Here is a 20,470-nt window from a genome sequence, read left to right as displayed (position 1 = left end):
AATTTTTTTGGCCCAAGTTAGCGGAAATTATAATTTTTTTTCTTACAAAGTCTCATATTCCACTAACTTGTGTCAAAAAATAAAATCTCACATGAACTCACCATACCCCTCACGGAATCCAAATGCGTAAAAATTTTTAGACATTTATATTCCAGACTTCTTCTCACGCTTTAGGGCCCCTAGAATGCCAGGGCAGTATAAATACCCCACATGTGACCCCATTTCGGAAAGAAGACACCCCAAGGTATTCCGTGAGGGGCATATTGAGTCCATGAAAGATTGAAATTTTTGTCCCAAGTTAGCGGAAAGGGAGACTTTGTGAGAAAAAAAATAAAATAATCAATTTCTGCTAACTTGTGCCAAAAAAATTTAATTTCTATGAACTCGCCATGCCCCTCATTGAATACCTTGGGGTGTCTTCTTTCCAAAATGGGGTCACATGTGGGGTATTTATACTGCCCTGGCATTCTAGGGGCCCTAAAGCGTGAGAAGAAGTCTGGGATCCAAATGTCTAAAAATGCCCTCATGAAATGAATGTGGGCCCCTTTGCGCATCTAGGCTGCAAAAAAGTGTCACACATGTGGTATCGCCGTACTCAGGAGAAGTTGGGCAATGTGTTTTGGGGTGTCATTTTACATATACCCATGCTGGGTGAGATAAATATCTTGGTCAAATGCCAACTTTGTATAAAAAAATGGGAAAAGTTGTCTTTTGCCGAGATATTTCTCTCACCCAGCATGAGTATATGTAAAATGACACCCCAAAACGCATTCCACAACTTCTCCTGAATACGGTGATACCACATGTGTGACACTTTTTTGCAGCCTAGGTGGGCAAAGGGGCCCACATTCCAAAGAGCACCTTTAGGATTTCACAGGTCATTTACCTACTTACCACACATTAGGGCCCCTGGAAAATGCCAGGGCAGTATAACTACCCCACAAGTGACCCCATTTTGGAAAGAAGACACCCCAAGGTATTCCGTGAGGGGCATGGCGAGTTCCTAGAATTTTATATTTTTTGTCACAAGTTAGCGGAAAATTATGATTTTATTTTTTTTTTTTTCTTACAAAGTCTCATATTCCACTAACTTGTGACAAAAAATAAAAACTTCCATGAACTCACTATGCCCATCACGAAATACCTTGGGGTGTCTTCTTTCCAAAATGGGGTCACTTGTGGGGTAGTTATACTGCCCTGGCATTCTAGGGGCCCAAATGTGTGGTAAGGAGTTTGAAATCAAAATGTGTAAAAAATGACCGGTGAAATCCGAAAGGTGCTCTTTGGAATATGGGCCCCTTTGCCCACCTAGGCTGCAAAAAAGTGTCACACATGTGGTATCTCCGTATTCAGGAGAAGTTGGGGAATGTGTTTTGGGGTGTCATTTTACATATACCCATGCTGGGTGAGAGGAATATCTTGGCAAAAGACAACTTTTACCATTTTTTTATACAAAGTTGTCTTTTGCCAAGATATTTCTCTCACCCAGCATGGGTATATGTAAAATGACACCCCAAAACACATTCCCTAACTTCTCCTGAATACGGAGATACCACATGTGTGACACTTTTTTGCAGCCTAGGTGGGCAAAGGGGCCCACATTCCAAAGAGCACCTTTCGGATTTCACCAGCCATTTTTTACAGAATTTGATTTCAAACTCCTTACCACACATTTGGGCCCCTAAAATGCCAGGGCAGTATAGCTACCCCACAAGTGACCCCATTTTGGAAAGAAGACATCCCAAGGTATTCGCTGATGGGCATAGTGAGTTCATGGAAGTTTTTATTTTTTGTCACAAGTTAGTGGAATATGAGACTTTGTAAGAAAAAAAAAAAAAAAAGAAAAAAAATCATCATTTTCCGCTAACTTGTGACAAAAAATAAAAAGTTCTATGAACTCACTATGCCCATCAGCGAATACATTAGGGTGTCTACTTTCCAAAATGGGGTCATTTGTGGGGTGTTTGAACTGTCTGGGCATTGTAGAACCTCAGGAAACATGACAGGTGCTCAGAAAGTCAGAGCTGCTTCAAAAAGCGGAAATTCACATTTTTGTACCATAGTTTGTAAACGCTATAACTTTTACCCAAACCATTTTTTTTTTTTACCCAAACATTTTTTTTTTATCAAAGACATGTAGAACAATAAATTTAGAGAAAAATTTATATATGGATGTCGTTTTTTTGCAAAATTTTACAACTGAAAGTGAAAAATGACATTTTTTTGCAAAAAAATCGTTAAATTTCGATTAATAACAAAAAATGTAAAAATGTCAGCAGCAATGAAATACCACCAAATGAAAGCTCTATTAGTGAGAAGAAAAGGAGGTAAAATTCATTTGGGTGGTAAGTTGCATGACCGAGCAATAAACGGTGAAAGTAGTGTAGGTCAGAAGTGTAAAAAGTGGCCTGGTCTTTCAGGGTGTTTAAGCCATGGGGGCTGAGGTGGTTAATCAATATTTTGTGGTATATAGAACCCCTTAATCAATATTTTTTGGAAGCAGGTATATTGCGCCCCTCAATCAGTATTTTATGGTTGTGACTCCTGTATCCGCATGCTGTTGCCTGCGGTCTGGTTTGATTGTTCAACCACAGGTGAGGGCCGCTAGTATGTTGCCTCACTTGTGGTTGCCGCTGGCAACATGTGGTTGTATTGCAGTTTGGCAGCCTGAGCTGGTGCTGGGTAGCTTGCTGTGATGTGCATGCGGTTGCACCTGGCAACCTGCCTTTAAATGTGTGCACATTCCCTGTTTGGTGTGCACAGGGTTTGAGTTGTGTGCACTTTCCCTTTAAGTTGCTGTTATGTTTCCCTGGTGTGAGAAGGGTTAATTCCCTTCCTAGTGTGGGTCCACTGGGTGTGTCTGTGTGGGTGTGGCTACTTGGGCTTCAAAGCCTCAGTTGAGACCTGATGTCTGAGGGGTACTCCAGCCTTGTTTGTAAGCTGGAGGCACCCTCCTGGTCCCTTATTCCATCTGCCAGTGAGGGCCACCCTTGTTGTCATAAATTGTGATACACGATGTTATGAAGATGTGTTTGTGTTATGCTTATTTATTGCAGCGTATGGTTTCCTGGGTTCCTGTGTGGTGTGTGCTCTGTCTCTTGTGTTGTTGTGGACAGCAGCACTTATACTTGGGTTCCAGGCTCTGTGTCTGTGGCAGGTAGGTGTGGTACTAGTTGCACTTACCTGACATTGCCATATGTCTGTTTCTGTTCCCTTTGCAGCCCGGCCAGTTTAGACTCCAGTTTCTCCGTATCCAGGAGGAACAGGTGGTCTACCCAGCTCCTAGTTCAGGGATCGGCAGAGGGTGAGTAGGGACCCGAGGTTCCTGAGCATGAGCCCTCCTACCTTCAAGGTCGGCTCATGCAGCTAGGAGTTAGGGTCAGATTAGGGATGCATTAGGAGGTAACCTGCTCCCTTATTCTGTTGTCCTGGCCGAGCAGCCACTAACATCTCGTGGCATCGCACGGCTGAGGGTTTTCCCCATCCTCAGCCGTGACACTTTAATGCTAAATGCTAACATACCAGGGCTAAGCACGGGCGATGTTCAGCCAAAGCCAGAAGTAGAAATCCTTCCTTTACTGTATGTTTCTAATTCCTTTCCAATCCATTTTTGTAGGCAGGTCTGCTTCAAATACTCATCCAAAAAACTTTGTGTATTTAGCCTTAGCGCATTTACATGACCATATTTTTGGTCTGCATCTGATCTACATTTTTTGAGGACCCATTCATTTCAATGGGGGCAAAAAAGATGTGGACAGCACCAAGTGCTGCCTGCATCTGAATGTCTGTTTTGTGCCCCCCCCCCCCCCCCCTCAAGAATATAGAACCTGTTCTATTCTTGTCTGTTTTGAAGGGGGAATTCTTCATTGGCAATACAGGGTGGTCAATATATATTTATTGGCAAAGCACTCAATATGAGGAGGGAGGTCGAAGGAGGATTATATACTGGTACTACTGGTGGAAATGGAGGAGCATTAAGCACTGGAGCCATTAAATATATATATATATATATATATATATATAATCAGTTGCAAGAAAAAGTATGTGAACCCTTTGGAATGATATGGATTTCTGCACAAATTGGTCATAAAATGTGATCTGATCTTCATCTAAGTCACAACAATAGACAATCACAGTCTTCTTAAACTAATAACACACAAAGAATTAAATGTTACCATGTTTTTATTGAACATACCATGTAAACATTCACAGTGCAGGTGAAAAAAGTATGTGAACCCTTGGATTTAATAACTGGTTGAACCTCCTTTGGCAGCAATAACTTCGACCAAACGTTTCCTGTAGTTGCAGATCAGACGTGCACAACGGTCAGGAGTAATTCTTGACCATTCCTCTTTACAGAACTGTTTCAGTTCAGCAATATTCTTGGGATGTCTGGTGTGGATCGCTTTCTTGAGGTCATGCCACAGCATCTCAATCGGGTTGAGGTCAGGACTCTGACTGGGCCACTCCAGAAGGCGTATTTTCTTCTGTTTAAGCCATTCTGTTGTTGATTTACTTCTATGCTTTGGGTTGTCCTGTTGAAACACCCATCTTCTGTTGAGCTTCAGCTGGTGTACAGACGGCCTTAAATTCTCCTGCAAAATGTCTTGATAAACTTAGGAATTAATTTTTCCTTCGATGATAGCAATCCATCCTGGCCCTGACGCAGCAAAGCAGACCCAAATCATGATGCCCCCACCACCATACTTCACAGTTGGGATGAGGTTTTGATGTTGGTGTGCTGTGCCTATTTTTCTCCACACATTGTGTTGTGTGTTTCTTCCAAACAACTCAACTTTGGTAGAATCTGTCCACAGAATATTTTGCCAGTACTGCTGTGGAACATCCAGGTGCTCTTGTGCAAACTGTAAACGTGCAGCAATGGTTTTTTTTGGACAGCAGTGTCTTCCTCTGTGGTATCCTTCCATGAAATCCATTCTTGTTTAGTGTTTTACGTATCGTAGATTCGCTAACCGGGATGTTAGCATATGCCAGAGACGTTTGTAAGTCTTTAGCTGACACACTAGGATTCTTCTTCACCTCATGGAGCAGTCTGCGCTGTGCTCTTGCAGTCATTTTTACAGGACGGTCACTCCTAGGGAGAGTAGCAGCAGTGCTGAACTTTCTCCATTTATAGACAATTTGTCTCACTGTGGACTGATGAACAGCAAGGCTTTTGGAAATACTTTTATAACCCTTTTCATCTTTATGCAAGTCAACAATTCTTAATCGTAGGTCTTCTGAGAGCTCTTTTGTGTGAGGCATCATTCACATCAGGCAATGCTTCTTGTGAAAAGCAAACCCAGAACTGGTGTGTGTTTTTTATAGGGCAGGGCAGCTGTAACCAACACCTCCAATCTCATATCATTGATTGGACTCCAGTTGGCTGACACCTCACTCCAATTAGCTCTTAGAGATGTCATTAGTCTAGGGGTTCACATACTTTTTCCACCTGCACTGTGAATGTTTACATGGTGTGTTCAATAAAAACATGGTAACATTTAATTCTTTGTGTGTTATTAGTTTAAGCAGACTGTGATTGTCTATTGTTGTGACTTAGATGAAGATCAGATCACATTTTATGACCAATTTGTGCAGAAATCCATATCATTCCAAAGGGTTCACATACTTTTTCTTCCAAATGTCTATATATATATATATACACAGACACTTCAGGGGGCATTATAATACAGGGCACAGTACAGGGCAGTTATAACTGCAGAGGGCATTAGAACTACATGTGGACCTACAGGGGCGGCATTATAAATACTGAGGGCACTATGGTGATATTATTACTTGGGCATCGTTGCGTTGGTCGTTATTGAAGAAGATTGCTGCTATTACATGTAGCGATCTACTTCATTGTATTGGGAGGAGCAAACACTAATGTCATCGCTCCTCCCCATATAGAATAGATTGGGAAAGGGTTAAATCACTCAGTCCCAAAGTTGTATTTTACACTTCTGATTGTAAAGTAAATTTTTTATACCTTTTGCTATATTATTTAATTTACTGTCCTTCTGTGTTCATTGTGCCTGCAGTCATATTTTTACTTTACAATTAAAATATAAAACCCAAATCTAAGTACATTCTGTATGACCACACAATATACATTAGGCTACTTTCACACCAGCGTTTCGGTGTCCGCCTGTGAGATCCGTTTCAGGGCTCTCACAAGCGGCCCCAAACGGATCAGTTTAGCCCCATGCATTCTGAATGGATGCGGATCCGTTCAGAATGCATCAGTTTGGCTACGTTCTGCCTCCATTCCGCTCTGGAGGTGGACACCAAAACGCTGCTTGAAGCATTATGGGGTCCGCCTGGCCGTGCGGAGCCAAACGGATCTGTCTTGACTAAGTCAATGGGGACGGATCCGTTTGATGTTGACACTATATGGTGCAATTGCAAACGGATCTGTCCCCCATTGACTTTTAATGTAAAGTCAGTACGGATCCGTCTGACTAACAATTAGACTTAGACTTAGACTTTTTTTTACATAGAATGCAGACGGATCCGTTCTGAACGGATACCATCGTTTGCATTTATAGGTGCGGATCAGCACCTAACGCAGGTGTGAAAGTAGCCTTAAATTTGCAATGGGCAAGTGCTTGTATGTAGCATGGCAGAAATGCTGTTTGTTTAACAAAAAACTTGCTTCAAAACATTCTTGTGTAATGTCTTTTCACACAATAAAACTGTTAATTTACAGAATCTAATAACTTGCAACTTTCTCAGACTGTCAAATTTATAAAGTGAAATACAGCTGGAAAGGGAATGAAACGTCCCAATGGCTGCTGGGATGCTAGTAGTTCTTTATGGCTCTTCCATGGCTGGACTCTGGGCACCCGTAGCAAGGCATTCAAGGTGTCACGGATAATGCCAATCTCTGTTCGGATACTGCCTATTCCGGCATCTGGATAAAATATCCTCCTTCAAGTTGCTGGGCAGAGCTCTCTTTGCCCGACTGCCATCAAAGTTAACAGTCTTGACCCAGGTCAGGTACATCGCATGGGGCACATGCTCTTGGAAGATTGCTTGTGCAAAACGATGCAGCTGTCCGTGACTTGTGGCAAACAATAATTCGGACAGTTCTGGGGGGATGACAGTCAGAGGAATGTCAGGTACAGCTCTCCCAGAGAAGGCACGGATGTCATTTATGGGTAGGTCCAGCATTGCCCGTGGCGGTCTACTAAACCTGTATGGAATTCCAGGAGATTTATAAGGTCAGAAAAAAAGCCAAGGACTAAGCAGGAGTTGATTGATGGGATACTTAAGTTCTTTGATGATGTCCTAACTGTACAACAATGCAACAATTACATTGATCATCTGTATAAAGTCCTTCCATTAGTGATAGAAAAGAAAGGCCATGCCACTGGCATGTAACATTCTGTATCACTAAAGCTTTTCATGTTAGTCATGGAAGAGTAAAGGGCAGACCTAGGTCCATGATGTGGTCCTGGACTACAGCTGCACCATTGTAATTCATTGGGATTGGGAAATGTTGTAAATGAAAATGGTGCAATTATCATTTTCTGCATTAAACCCATAATTTAAAGTTTATTAATAATTAAACCCTGAATCAGGAGTACTCAAGCATTTTTTCTAAAGGACCACATAACTGGGTCTGCCACTGGGTGAAGGTCCGAACCGAAAAAAAAAAATGTAAGGGGGACAAAACCAGTGGCATGTAGTGCTCTGTGGAAATTTTTAGTTTTTTTTCCTTTCTAAAAGTAAGCACCACCTTAGGGACCCAAGACAATAAGGCCCCTTTCACACGGGCGAAAAATCGCAGCATGTTCTATATTCTGCGTTTTTCACACAACGCAGGCCCCATAGAAATTAATAGGGATGCGTGAAAATCGCAAGCATCCGCAAGCAAGTGCGGATGCAGTGCGATTTTCACGCATGGTTGCTAGGAGATGATAGCGATGAGCAACCCCGGACCCCATTAAAGTAAATTCACTGTATTATTTTCCCTTATAACATAGTTATAAGGGAAACTAATAGCATTCTTAATACAGAATGCTTACTAAAATGTGGCTTGAGGGGTTAAAAAATAAATAAAAAACTCACCTTATCCACTTGTTCGCGCAACGGGCATCGTCTTTTTTCTTCTTCTTTCAGGACCTGCCAAAGGACCTTTGAAGATAGAATTTTCTATCTTCATTCAGCAGGACCTGCACTGACGTCACCGCACTCACCACATGGTGAGCGCAATTACATAATCAAAGGTCTTTTGGTAGGTCCTGAAAGAAGAAGAAGAAAGAAGACGATGCCGGCTGTGCGAACAAGTGGATAAGGTGAGTTAATTTTTATTTATTTTTTAACCCCTCAAGCCACATTTTAGTAAGCATTCTGTGTTAAGAATGCTATTATTTTCCCTTATAACCATGTTATAAGGGAAAATAATAAAATCTACTGAACACCTAACCCAATCTGAACTTCGGTGAAGAAGTCCGGGTTCGGGTCTGGGTACCACATACAGTTTTTTTTCACGCGCGTGCAAAACTGAGCAATGCAATCGCAGTCAAAACTGACTGAAATTGCGTACGCACTCGCACGATTTTCCCTGATCACAGACGCAACGCATCCAGACACGCTCGTCTGCAAGGGGCCTAAGAATGTTTTGTTATGTTTTCCAATAGAAACATGAATCGGCTTCTATAACTTATTTAACTTGTAATCAGGCATCATCCACAAGACAGGGAAATACAGGGACTTCTGAAATCCATCAGCACCTCACCCACCTCTCTTTTCTCAGCAGTATGTAAACAGAGCAGAGCTCCTTATCTCTGTATCTGTATAACACTCTCTACAGATACATGGAATAGCTTCATAGACAATATCACACAAGGTAGGATTAAAAACACAGCTCAGCAGACAGTATCACACAGAAAAGGAGTAGATACACAACTCTGCAAACAATATCACACATGATAGGATTAGATACACAGCTGAGCAGACAGTATCACACATGCTAGGATTAGAAACACAACTCAGCAGGCACTATCACACACAATTGGCTTAGATACACGACTCTGCAGACTGTATCACACATGATAGGGTTAGATACACAGCTCAGCAGACAGTATCAAACACAATAGGCTTAGACACACACGACTCTTCAGACAGTATCACACATGATAGGATTAGATACACAGTTCAGCAGATAGTATCACACATGGTAGTATTAGATATCCAGATCAGCAGACAGTATCACACATGATAGGATTAGTTACGCAGCTTAGCAGACAGTATCAAACACAATTGGCTTAGACACACGACTCTGCAGACAGTATCACACATGATAGGATTAGATACACCGCTCAGCAGACAGTATCACACATGATATGATTAGATACACAACTCATCAGGCAGTATCACACATAATAGGATTAGATACGCATCTTAGCAGGCAGTATCACACATAATAGGATTAGATACACCACTCAGCAGACATTATCACACATGATATGACTAGATACACAACTCAACAGGCAGTATCACACATAATAGGATTAGATACACAGCTGAGCAGATAGTATCACACATTATAGGATTAGATATACAGCTGAGCAGACAGTATCACACATGATAGGATTAGATACACAACTCAGCAGACAGTATCAAACACAATAGGCTTAGACACACAACTCTGCAGACAGTATCACACATGATAGGATTAGATACATAGCTCAGCAGACAGCATCACACAGGATTAGATTAGATACATAGCTCAGCAGACAGCATCACACAGGATTAGATTAGATACATCGCTCGGCAGACATTATCACACATGATATGATTAAATACACAACTCATCAGGCAGTATCACACATAATAGGATTAGATACACAACTTAGCAGACAGTATCAAACACAATAGGCTTAGACACACAACTCTGCAGTCAGTATCACACATGGCAGGATTAGATACACAGCTCAGCAGACAATCAATAATCAATAAGTATTTTAAATGTCATGCAAAAATTGCGGTATATACTGACACCCAATGTGTCTGAATTGTATTATATACATTTGTAACATGTAATGGGACTGTTAAAAGTTTATAATAATCTCTGCATAATACTGTGGTTGGTGTGCGTTATTTTGAATATAATAAATATAATACTAGACTAGCACTGTATACTGACACCAAGTGTATCTAAATCCATAGTATACGGCATATAGAATTGTAGTGAACAATGGCACAGGTCAAAATATATGGTAATCTTTGCACAGTAAAAAAAAAACATCCATATTTCATATATGTTAAATGTAAGACAAATTGTAATTCCATTACCAGGTCTTTACCTTAAGTTCAGGTATTTAGCTAGTAACACAATGCGCCACCTGGTGTCTCAACGTTGTATTGCAATTTATCCAATTTAGATATAACGTAATTTCGTGACACAAATCTCAGGGCATGTTGAGATAAGTGATCATTTAAGTGTGGGCACATCTGTAGCTCTTCTCCATTGTGTCTATGGACCATGGGGCTGCTATAAAGAACATCTCTAAATGCTGTTAAGAACACATCAAGCAAGATGGCCGCCCCCATAATCATGTTTAAAATTTGATTAAGAAACTCTGCAATTTGAAAATAAAACAAAAGGATATTTGTTGCTATCTAGTTTTTATTGAAAGAAAATAATTTTGGCTACACATTCCCTTTAAAGCATACCTAACCGTTCAACAAACTTAGCATTAATCAGTAGTACAGAATGTGTACATAGTGATGAGCGGCATAAGCAATATTCGAATTCGCGATTATTTGTGAATTTTTGGCCGAATATTCGCCATAAATTCGCAAATTCTAAAATTCGTGAACTCCATTCATTATTTACTTGATTGCGAAAATCGGCTATGTAATATATTTGCGATAAAAATTTGCGATTAGAATATTCGCGATCAACACTAAGGGGTAGGCAACTTTCCTATTGGTTGCTAGGGATGTTTCTAAGTGCCGATATTCACAATAAATTCGCAATTAGCATATTCGTGAATATGAATATATAGCACTATATTCTAAATATTCGCGAATTCTCGAAGTGGTGATATTTGCGATTAAAATTTGCGATTCGAATATTCGCACTCAACACTATGTGTACATGAGTAATAGCACTTTCTGGCCTCTATATGGCTTGTATCTGGCATTTTTATCAATTTTCTCCTGTGTATGCTACATCTTTCATTTGCAGTTCTCCCAGATCTGGTCGGTGGAGACTACACTGATGAGCAAAAGGGTAACAATGTTTTGAACTGGCTTTATATCTCATTTTATCTCCAATGGAAGTAAAGCTTACTGACTGACATTTAGTTTATTTAGCTCAGCTTGGACAAGTGCAGTGCAGTCTGGAGACAGCATGTTATAGAGCAGGAGAAGATGAGTAGATTGATACATATTTTGTGGGAAAAGATTAAGCAAAACTCATAATTTACATTACCGTATTTAAACTTCTGCTCTTTCTATACTTAAGACCACCTCCATGTACAGTTATCTCTGTATACAGAGTTACACAGGGAATGCTATCAATCACTGATAACACCTCCTCTGTGAGCAGCTATCAGTGAATGACCCCTATCTCCAGGGGCATAACGATCGCGGTCGCAGAGGGTGCGACCGTGACCGGGTCCGGTGGGAGGAGGGGGCCCGCTGCACTCACATGTAATAGGGGTGCTCTGACGGGGCCCTGCATGAAGTATAGTGAAAATGCTGGGCCCCATCAGAGGGCACTTCAAACATGTATAATATGCACCCCGGGCGCCGAGGCAAGGGGGGCTCGCGCACTCACCCGGCACTTCTTGTCACTGCCGGTCTGTTGTCTTCAGAGTGAAGCAGGGATCCCTCTCCGCTCCCTGCTTCACTTTTCTTCTGAGCTCTGGCGATCCCCCTGCAGGCTGCACATGGCGCTGCTGGCTATGGGAGGAGCTCTGCAAGTCTGGGAATCAGCCTCCAGCACAGCCAGCAGCGTGATGTGAGTGTGGGAGCGCGTCATCGGGGAAGAAGGTAAGTATGTGGTTTTTTTTTCCCCCACAAAGCTGCAGACTGGAGGTAAAAGGGGGGCCACAACTAGAGTGAGGGGGCACAAAAGGCATTTTTAATGGGGGCAGAATAATTTTTAATGGGGGCAAAATAACTACTACCATAACTACCTAATCTGCCATAACTACTTTGAGGGGGCACCTAATCTGGCATAACTACTGTGAAGGGGCATATATGTGGGCATAACTACTGTGAGAGGCACATATGTGGGCATAACTACTGTGAGGGGGCACATATGTGGGAATAACTAATGTGAGGGGGCACATATGTGGGCATAACTACTGTGAGGGAGCACATATCTGGGCATAACTACTGTGAGGGGGCACATGTGGGCATAACTACTATGAGGTGGCACATATGAAGACATAACTACTGTGAGGGGGCACTTAATCTGGCATAACTACTGTGAGGGGGCACAATCTGGCATAACTACTGTAATGGGGGCACATATTTGGCCATAACTACTTTGAGGGAGCACATATCTGGCATAACTACTGTGAGGGGGTACATATTGGGGCATAACTACTGTGAGGGGGCACATATTGGGGCATAACTACTGTGAGGGGACACATATTGGGGAATAACTACTTTGAGGGGGCACATATCTGGCATATCTGTGAGGGGGCACGTATCTGGCCATAACTACTGTAAGGGGGCCCATATCTGGGCATATCTACTGTGAGGGGGCACATATCTGGCCATAACTACTGTGAGGGGGCACATATCTGGCCAAAACTACTGTGGGGGGGGGCATATTTTGTATAACTACTGTGAGGGGGCACAAAAGTGGGCATAACTACTGTGACAGGAACAAAGGTGGGTATAGCTGCTGTGAGGGGCCACAAGGAGGACATAAGTTTTGTAAAGAAGCCACGAGGTGGGCTTAATTACTGTGTGTTGCCACAATGTGGGCATTAGTACTGTGTGGTAGCACTTAGGGGAAATGTCCTAGATTACCCTGCTATACATTGGCATGGCTCAGTCTTACAGGACCAGCACAGCGCCCCCGCTGGTGATTTCACAGGTGCAGTCACCATTCCTTCCTTATGTGATTATTCTTTTTTTCTATCACTGCAGGGACCTTATTCCAGATCCAATGGACATCATGCCAACTCCAGCAACATTCTGAGTGAGGTAGGACCAGATTTTATTAGTTAGGACTGGGTGAGTGTAGCCATGCATTGGGCTTAGTGTAAAAAAAAAATTGCCGCCTTACTAATCACTAATAACACCTCCTCTGTGTACAGCTATCAGTGACTGACAGCTATCTCTGTATAACAGTTGCACAGGGAATACTATCAATCACTGATAACACCTCCTCTGTGTAAGATTCACAGCAGTGATTCACAGCAATCTCTGTATACACAGTTACACAGGGAATGCTATCAAGCACTAATAACACCTCCTCTGTGTACAGCTATCAGTGACTGGTAGCTATGTCTGTATAAGAGTTACACAGAGAATGCTATAAATCACTGATAACACCTCCTCTGTGTACAATTATCAGTGACTCACAGCTATCTCTGTATACACAGCTACACAGGGAATGCTATTAATCACTAATAACACCTCCTCTGTGTACAGCTATCAGCGACTGATAGATATCTCTGTATACACTGTTACACAGAGAATGCTATCAATCACTGATAACACCTCCCCTGTGTACAGTTATCAGTGACTGACAGCTATCTCTGTATACACAGTTACCCAGGGAATGCTATCAATCACTGATAACACCTCCCCTGTGTACAGTTATCAGTGACTGACAGCTATGTCTCTATACATACACAGGGAACACCTCTCTGTGTACAACTGAAGTTAGCAAAAGCAGACATTTAAATGTATAGATTCCAAGATTTACTGAATGTTGTCCCATAAAACTATATATCAATGTGCTCAGCTCCTCCTGCTCTAGAACACGGTGCCTGCAGATAGCACTGCATTTTGTGGTGACAGGTTCTCTTTAAGTATTTGACTGGACACATTAACAGCAGCACCACACTGATGTCATTTTTTTTCTGAATGTACATTTGTACATTGCCTTCTATATATGAAAGATGTGTGTCCCATTTTCTGAACTCCCAAATAAGTTAATAGAGAGAAATGCACATATGCAGCCACCTCTCTGTTTTCAGCAACTGCGAGTTAGGCCCCCATTATCAATATAGGTGTGGGTCCCAGAAGCTGGACCTGCGCCTATTAGACGTTTATCCTGTGCATATGTAATAAACATCCAGGTGGTAATGCCCCTTTAACACATAGTTTGCATTGTAACATTGTTTTTAAGGTTGAAAAAAAACATCTGTCCATCCATTTCAGTCTGTTATGCTGCAAAGTTGATCCAGAGGAAGGCAAAAAAAAAAACATGAAGTAAAAGCCAATTTTCCTTATTTTAGGGAAAAAATTCAATCAGGCAAACAGACTAACTCCCTGGATCAACAACTTTTTACCAGAATTACAGTAACTATAATCTGCATTATTATTACATTCCAGAAATACATCCAGGTCCCCCTTAAACTCTTTAAGTGAACTCACCATCACCACATCCTCAGGCAGAGAGTTCCATAGTCTCACTGCTCTTACACAGGGGCGGATAAAGTGCATGAAAGGCCCGGGGCTGTCTACCCAACTTGGGCTCCTTCCTCCATTTTAGTTTAGTTTTTTAGTTTTTGTATGAAGAGGCTGCAGTGCTTCATGAGCGCCACAGTCTCTTCCTAGGCCATATAACATCTTCAGACAAAAACAAATACCCCAAATTACCCCAAATTGGGTCCTAAACTGAAAAATTTGGTCGGCAAATTTAAAATACATATAATTATATATGATTATATATAAATATATTAAAAAGACATGGAGGAGAATACAGCACCACATACCTCTTACATCCAGTGACATCTCCTGTCATGTACAGTCGTGGCCAAAAATTTTGAGAATTACATAAATATTTGAAATTGGAAAAGTTGCTGCTTAAGTTTTTATAATAGCAATTTGCATATACTCCAGAATGTTATGAAGAGTGATCAGATGAATTGCATAGTCCTTCTTTGCCATGAAAATGAACTTAATCCCAAAAAAAACTTTCCACTGCATTTTATTGCTGTCATTAAAGGACCTGCTGAGATCATTTCAGTAATCGTCTTGTTAACTCAGGTGAGAATGTTGACGAGCACAAGGCTGGAGATCATTATGTCAGGCCGATTGGGTTAAAATGGCAGACTTGACATGTTAAAAGGAGGGTGATGCTTGAAATCATTGTTCTTCCATTGTTAACCATGGTGACCTGCAAAGAAACGCGTGCAGCCTTTATTGCATTGCATAAAAATGGCTTCACAGGCAAGGATATTGTGGCTACTAAGATTGCACCTCAATCAACAATTTATAGGATCATCAAGAACTTCAAGGAAAGAGGTTCAATTCTTGTTAAGAAGGCTTCAGGGCGTCCAAGAAAGTCCAACAAGCGCCAGGATCGTCTCCTAAAGAGGATTTAGCTGCGGGATCGGAGTGCCACCAGTGCAGAGCTTGCTCAGGAATGGCAGCAGGCAGGTGTGAGCGCATCTGCACTCACAGTGAGGCGAAGACTTTTGGAAGATGGCCTGGTGTCAAGAAGGGCAGCAAATAAGCCACTTCTCTCCAAAAAAAACATAAGGGACAGATTGATCTTCTGCAGAAAGTATGGTGAATGGACTGCTGAGGACTGGAGCAAAGTCATATTCTCCGATGAAGCCTCTTTCCGATTGTTTGGGGCATCTGGAAAAAGGCTTGTCCGGAGAAAAAACGGTGAGCGCTACCATCAGTCCTGTGTCATGCCAACAGTAAAGCATCCTGAGACCATTCATGTGTGGGGTTGCTTCTCATCCAAGGGAGTGGTCTCACTCACAATTTTGCCCAAAAACACAGCCATGAATAAAGAATGGTACCAAAACACCCTCCAACAGCAACTTCTTCCATCAATCCAACAACAGTTTGGTGAAGAACAAAGAATTTTCCAGCACGATGGAGCACCGTGCCATAAGGCAAAAGTGATAACTAAGTGGCTTGGGGACCAAAACGTTGACATTTTGGGTCCATGGCCTGGAAACTCCCAAGATTTTAATCCCATTGAGAACTTGTGGTCAATCCACAAGAGGCGGGTGGACAAACAAAAACCCACTAATTCTGACAAACTCCAAGAAGGGATTAAGAATAGGTTGCTGTCAGTCAGGAATTGGCCCAGAAGTTGATTGAGAGCATGCCCAGTCGAATTGCAGAGGTCCTGAAAAAGAAGGGCCAACACTGCAAATACTGACTCTTTGCATAAATGTCATGTAATTGTCGATAAAAGCCTTTGAAACGTATGAAGTGCGTGTAATTATATTTCACTACATCACAGAAACAACTGAAACAAAGATCTAAAAGCAGTTTAGCAGCAAACTTTGTGAAAACTAATATTTGTGTCATTCTCAAAACTTTTGGCCACGTCTGTAGACCTTCTCTTTCCTCTTCTCCTCCATTTGACCCAGACCACCATGGCAAATTCTTTCAGCCACATCTTATCTAACACAGACACGTTAGATTTCTAAATTTTTCCATCAACCTCCCCATCCTGGTGTCCCCACAGTGTCATCCTGCTGCCACCCCCAATACTGTGCCCGTTGTGCCCCCCAATGCCCCAGGTACTATACTGCTGAAAAAATAGTGACCCTAATAGACATAATTGGAGTCATTTATCAAACTGGTGTAAAGTAGAACTGGATTTCCAAAAGAGCTGTCAAAAATGAATGGTGGAAATTGATTGGCTGCTATGGGCAACTAAGCTAGTTCTACTTTACACCAGTTTGATAAATTACCCCAAATGTTCCTATAGTGTCCACAGCAGCTATACTGTCCCCTAGAGTTCCCCCAGTAATAATAACATCCTCTATTGTGCTCCAGGCAATAATCCCTGTATAGTGTCCCCAAAAATAATAGAATTTCCCCTACAGTGCCTCCCCAATAGCAACACCCCTATATAGTAATTTCCACCACACTGCCCCCACATAGTATTCCCCCATAGTAATTTGCCCCCACACAGTAATTTCCACCAAACTGCCCCTATATAGTAGTTTGCCCCCACACAGTAATTTCCCCTACATAGTAATTTCCCCCACACTGCCCACACTGTTCCCACATAGCAATTTCCCCACACTGTCCCCACATAGCAATTTCCCCACACTGTCCCCACATAGCAATTTCCCCACACTGTCCCCACATAACAATTCCCCCACACTGTCCCCACATAACAATTCCCCCACACTGTCCCCACATAACAATTCCCCCACACTGTCCCCACATAACAATTCCCCCACACTGTCCCCACATAGCAATTTCCCCACACTGTCCCCACATAGCAATTTCCCCACACTGTCCCCACATAGCAATTTCCCCACACTGTCCCCACATAGCAATTTCCCCACACTGTCCCCACATAGCAATTTCCCCCACACTGCCCCATATAGTAATTTGCCCCCACATAGTAGTCCCTCCCATAATAATTTGCCCCCACATAGTAATTTACCCCTACACTGTCCGATATAGTCATTTGCCCCCACTTAGTAGTCCCTCATATAATAATTTGCCCCCACACTGCCCCCACATAGTAATTTGCCCCCACACTGTCCCATATAGTAATTTGCCCTCACATAGTAGTCCCTCCCATAATAATTTGCCCCCACACTGCCTCCACATAGTAATTTGCCCCCACACTGCCCCATATAGTAATTTGCACCCACATAGTAGTCCCTCCCATAATAATTTTGCCCCAGACAGCCCTCACATTCCCCCCGATGTACTTGATGTCTCTTCACTAATATGTCCTCCTGTGTCCCCCCCCCCCCCACATGTCCCCCAAAGTAGGCACATGAAATAAAAAAATAAAAAAGAAAAGCTAAATACTCCCCTATGTCCAGGGCCAGGCGCTTGCGCGCAGAGGAAGGAGGGATGAGGCAGGCGTGCACACGTCACAGTGCTGCGTCCCAGCACAGGCGCGCAATGACGTCATCACACCCGCCTGCGCCGGGATTTCACTACCGCATAGGCCTCAGGCCTACTAGGCCTGAAGCCTATGGCGGTGATCGGCGACGGGACATGGAGCTATGTGCTCTCATGCCCCGCCGCAGTATGTGGGCGTTCGGGTCGGCGTTGGGCCCCCCAGCGGTGCTGGGCCCGGAGCTGCCGACCCGAACGTCCTTATTGTAATCCGCCACTGCTCTTACGTTAAAGAATCCTCTTCTATGTTTGTGTACAAACCTTCTAGAAACCTCCTCTAGACACAGAGGATGTCCCCTTGTCACAGTCCCGATCACCGGTGGTTGATCTTTTATATGACACTTTATCCGTGGCTTTATTTTTAAGTGGTGTGATTTCTACCTTTACAACTTTTCAGTCTTTTTATACATTGCTGTCTCTTAGGGGGTTGTACAGTTTGCATATTTTTCTTTAGAGACAGTAGCAGAGATATGTAATTGATTTCAGCACTGAGGAAGCCTACTAAGTAAGTTCTGTATAACTGATGTGTACAGACATGGGATTAGAGATATGTGATGCTGAACTTGGATTCCATGCACGAAAAGCGCTCAAGATTTTATCAGAACAAACTCTAATTCACCTTCCAGAAATAGAAACCTGAGATAAGGTTTTCACTCGCATCTATTCATGCTTCCACTAGTACACCATGTACATCTATCTACAAGGGTGCAGAAGAGCTTGTAGGAAAATTTGAAACTGAAAAACAAACTTATTATGTTTTAATGAAAGAATATGTGTACATCTGATGAAATCACCCTCAAACCAGTATAAATTTGTATGGATTAGCATTCTTAACGTTTTCTGGAAAAAATTAATTTGAGGAAATTTACAGTGGAAAACTTTTTCAATCAATTTTTTTTCACACTTTTCATTTTTTCAATCCAGTGGAATCTATCTCTAAATAGTGACCTTATCTAGGTTGACTTAAATGATTGTTGCAGTACTGGCTCCTTACCAGTGGAGTCCTTGTCTGGCAAGACATTGGCCTTGATTAGTCATGTCTGTAAAGCATTCTTGGGCTAGATCTACCAGGCTCTCTCTATATTGGCTCAAGACTGTTTGTAGGGGCAACAAATAATTGCTAGTCATGGCATAGATAGATGCCATATTATAGACTTTTTGTATATTAGGACAACATTTTACTGTGTACCTCTACCTCCAGTTGCAGTCAGCAGATGTGGCTTAGGGTGCACTGCAGACAATGCATCTGTATCCTGGATGGCACAATAGCCATGAAAATCGTATGATGCTAAATGAGTATCCTGCATGGGTCGTATTCTACCTTTGGGTTTCAAATGGTTGCCACTGAAGCTGTATTACACAGTGGCATTAGTATTTCTCAACTCTCTTTGCCATACCGCATGGCTAGTTGCAATTGGAGGGGAAAATTAACAAGTGTGGGTAATGTATAGCAGTCCAGGGTTGGCAGTAGTGGATGCATGCATCCTATTGAGTTTGGTCCAAGTCGCTCAAGGCAATATAGTCCAAAATTGAAGTAGTGAAGGCACCACTCCAAGTGATGCAAAGTTTAGACTGATATAGCCTTTACCAACCATGCTTGATAAAATCTATAAGAGCCAAAATGGGTCAGATACAGTGTCTCAGCAGACAGTATCACATACTCTGCTTCTTTCTTGCACCCTGTTTATTTACTGGGCTGAGTTCTAGTGCTGTGTCTATGTACTGTGCTGACTTCCAGTGAACTCTCTAATGGACTGTGTACACCTATGATGCTGAATGTGTACATATAGGTCTAAATTTCCGGAGCTGCTTAACAACTTAAGAAAAATGCAAATTAACAATCAAAACAGTTCCAATTTACACAGGATGTAGAATACATAAGGCCACTGTGCAAACTAGAATTAGCATCCCAGACATTAGAGTGTTTACATTGTTCAAAGAGTGTTGCGTGTTGTGATTGTCCATATTGCTTCCTTTGTTGGCGAGTGAGTGAGTGCCTTGTATGAACTTTCTCTTCATGATTAATGCCACTTACTGAAGTGAGACAACCCCTTTAAGCTTAGATGACCTCTCAGGAGATAACAAGAGTTGCTGGAGACTGATCTGTCAGAGAGCTTGCCTGACAGACCTGAATATGTACAATACTTTTCAGCATATTATGTACTGTGTTACATAGAAGCTGCGGAAGCCAAACCTTTAAACTTTTTTTTTTACTCAATTAGAAATATCCCCAAGGGTGTCCATGGCCTTTAACCCTATGATGCCATAAATAACACCACAATTGATGAAATGGGGGCTGTCTGTCAGAGGCACGTATGGCTCTAGATTGTTCAATTATCTGTCTTCTGTGCTGACTATTTTCATATATTGTGTACATTACTGAGATGCTTCTTCCATGTTTCATTAATAGTGTTAATAATTA

General features: G+C 42.1%; 1 protein-coding gene across 2 annotated transcripts in view; it reads left to right on the top strand.

Annotated features, from left to right (window-relative positions):
- The window catches only part of CAVIN2 (caveolae associated protein 2), a 136,055-nt gene that overhangs the window by 80,015 nt on the left and 35,570 nt on the right, over positions 1-20,470 (top strand). Inside the window, exon 2 of one of the 2 annotated variants that reach the window (XM_040439365.1) lies at positions 13,123-13,179. The exons of the other annotated variant lie outside the window; for it this stretch is intronic. Within the exon in view, the coding sequence (XP_040295299.1) occupies positions 13,123-13,179 (57 nt within the window). The remainder of the gene's footprint in view (positions 1-13,122; positions 13,180-20,470) is intronic. 2 annotated transcript variants of the gene reach the window in all.

The sequence above is a fragment of the Bufo bufo genome, chromosome 7 (assembly GCF_905171765.1).
Source record: "Bufo bufo chromosome 7, aBufBuf1.1, whole genome shotgun sequence".
Taxonomy (NCBI): Eukaryota; Metazoa; Chordata; class Amphibia; order Anura; family Bufonidae; genus Bufo; species Bufo bufo.
This window is presented reverse-complemented; position numbering and strand designations above follow the sequence as displayed.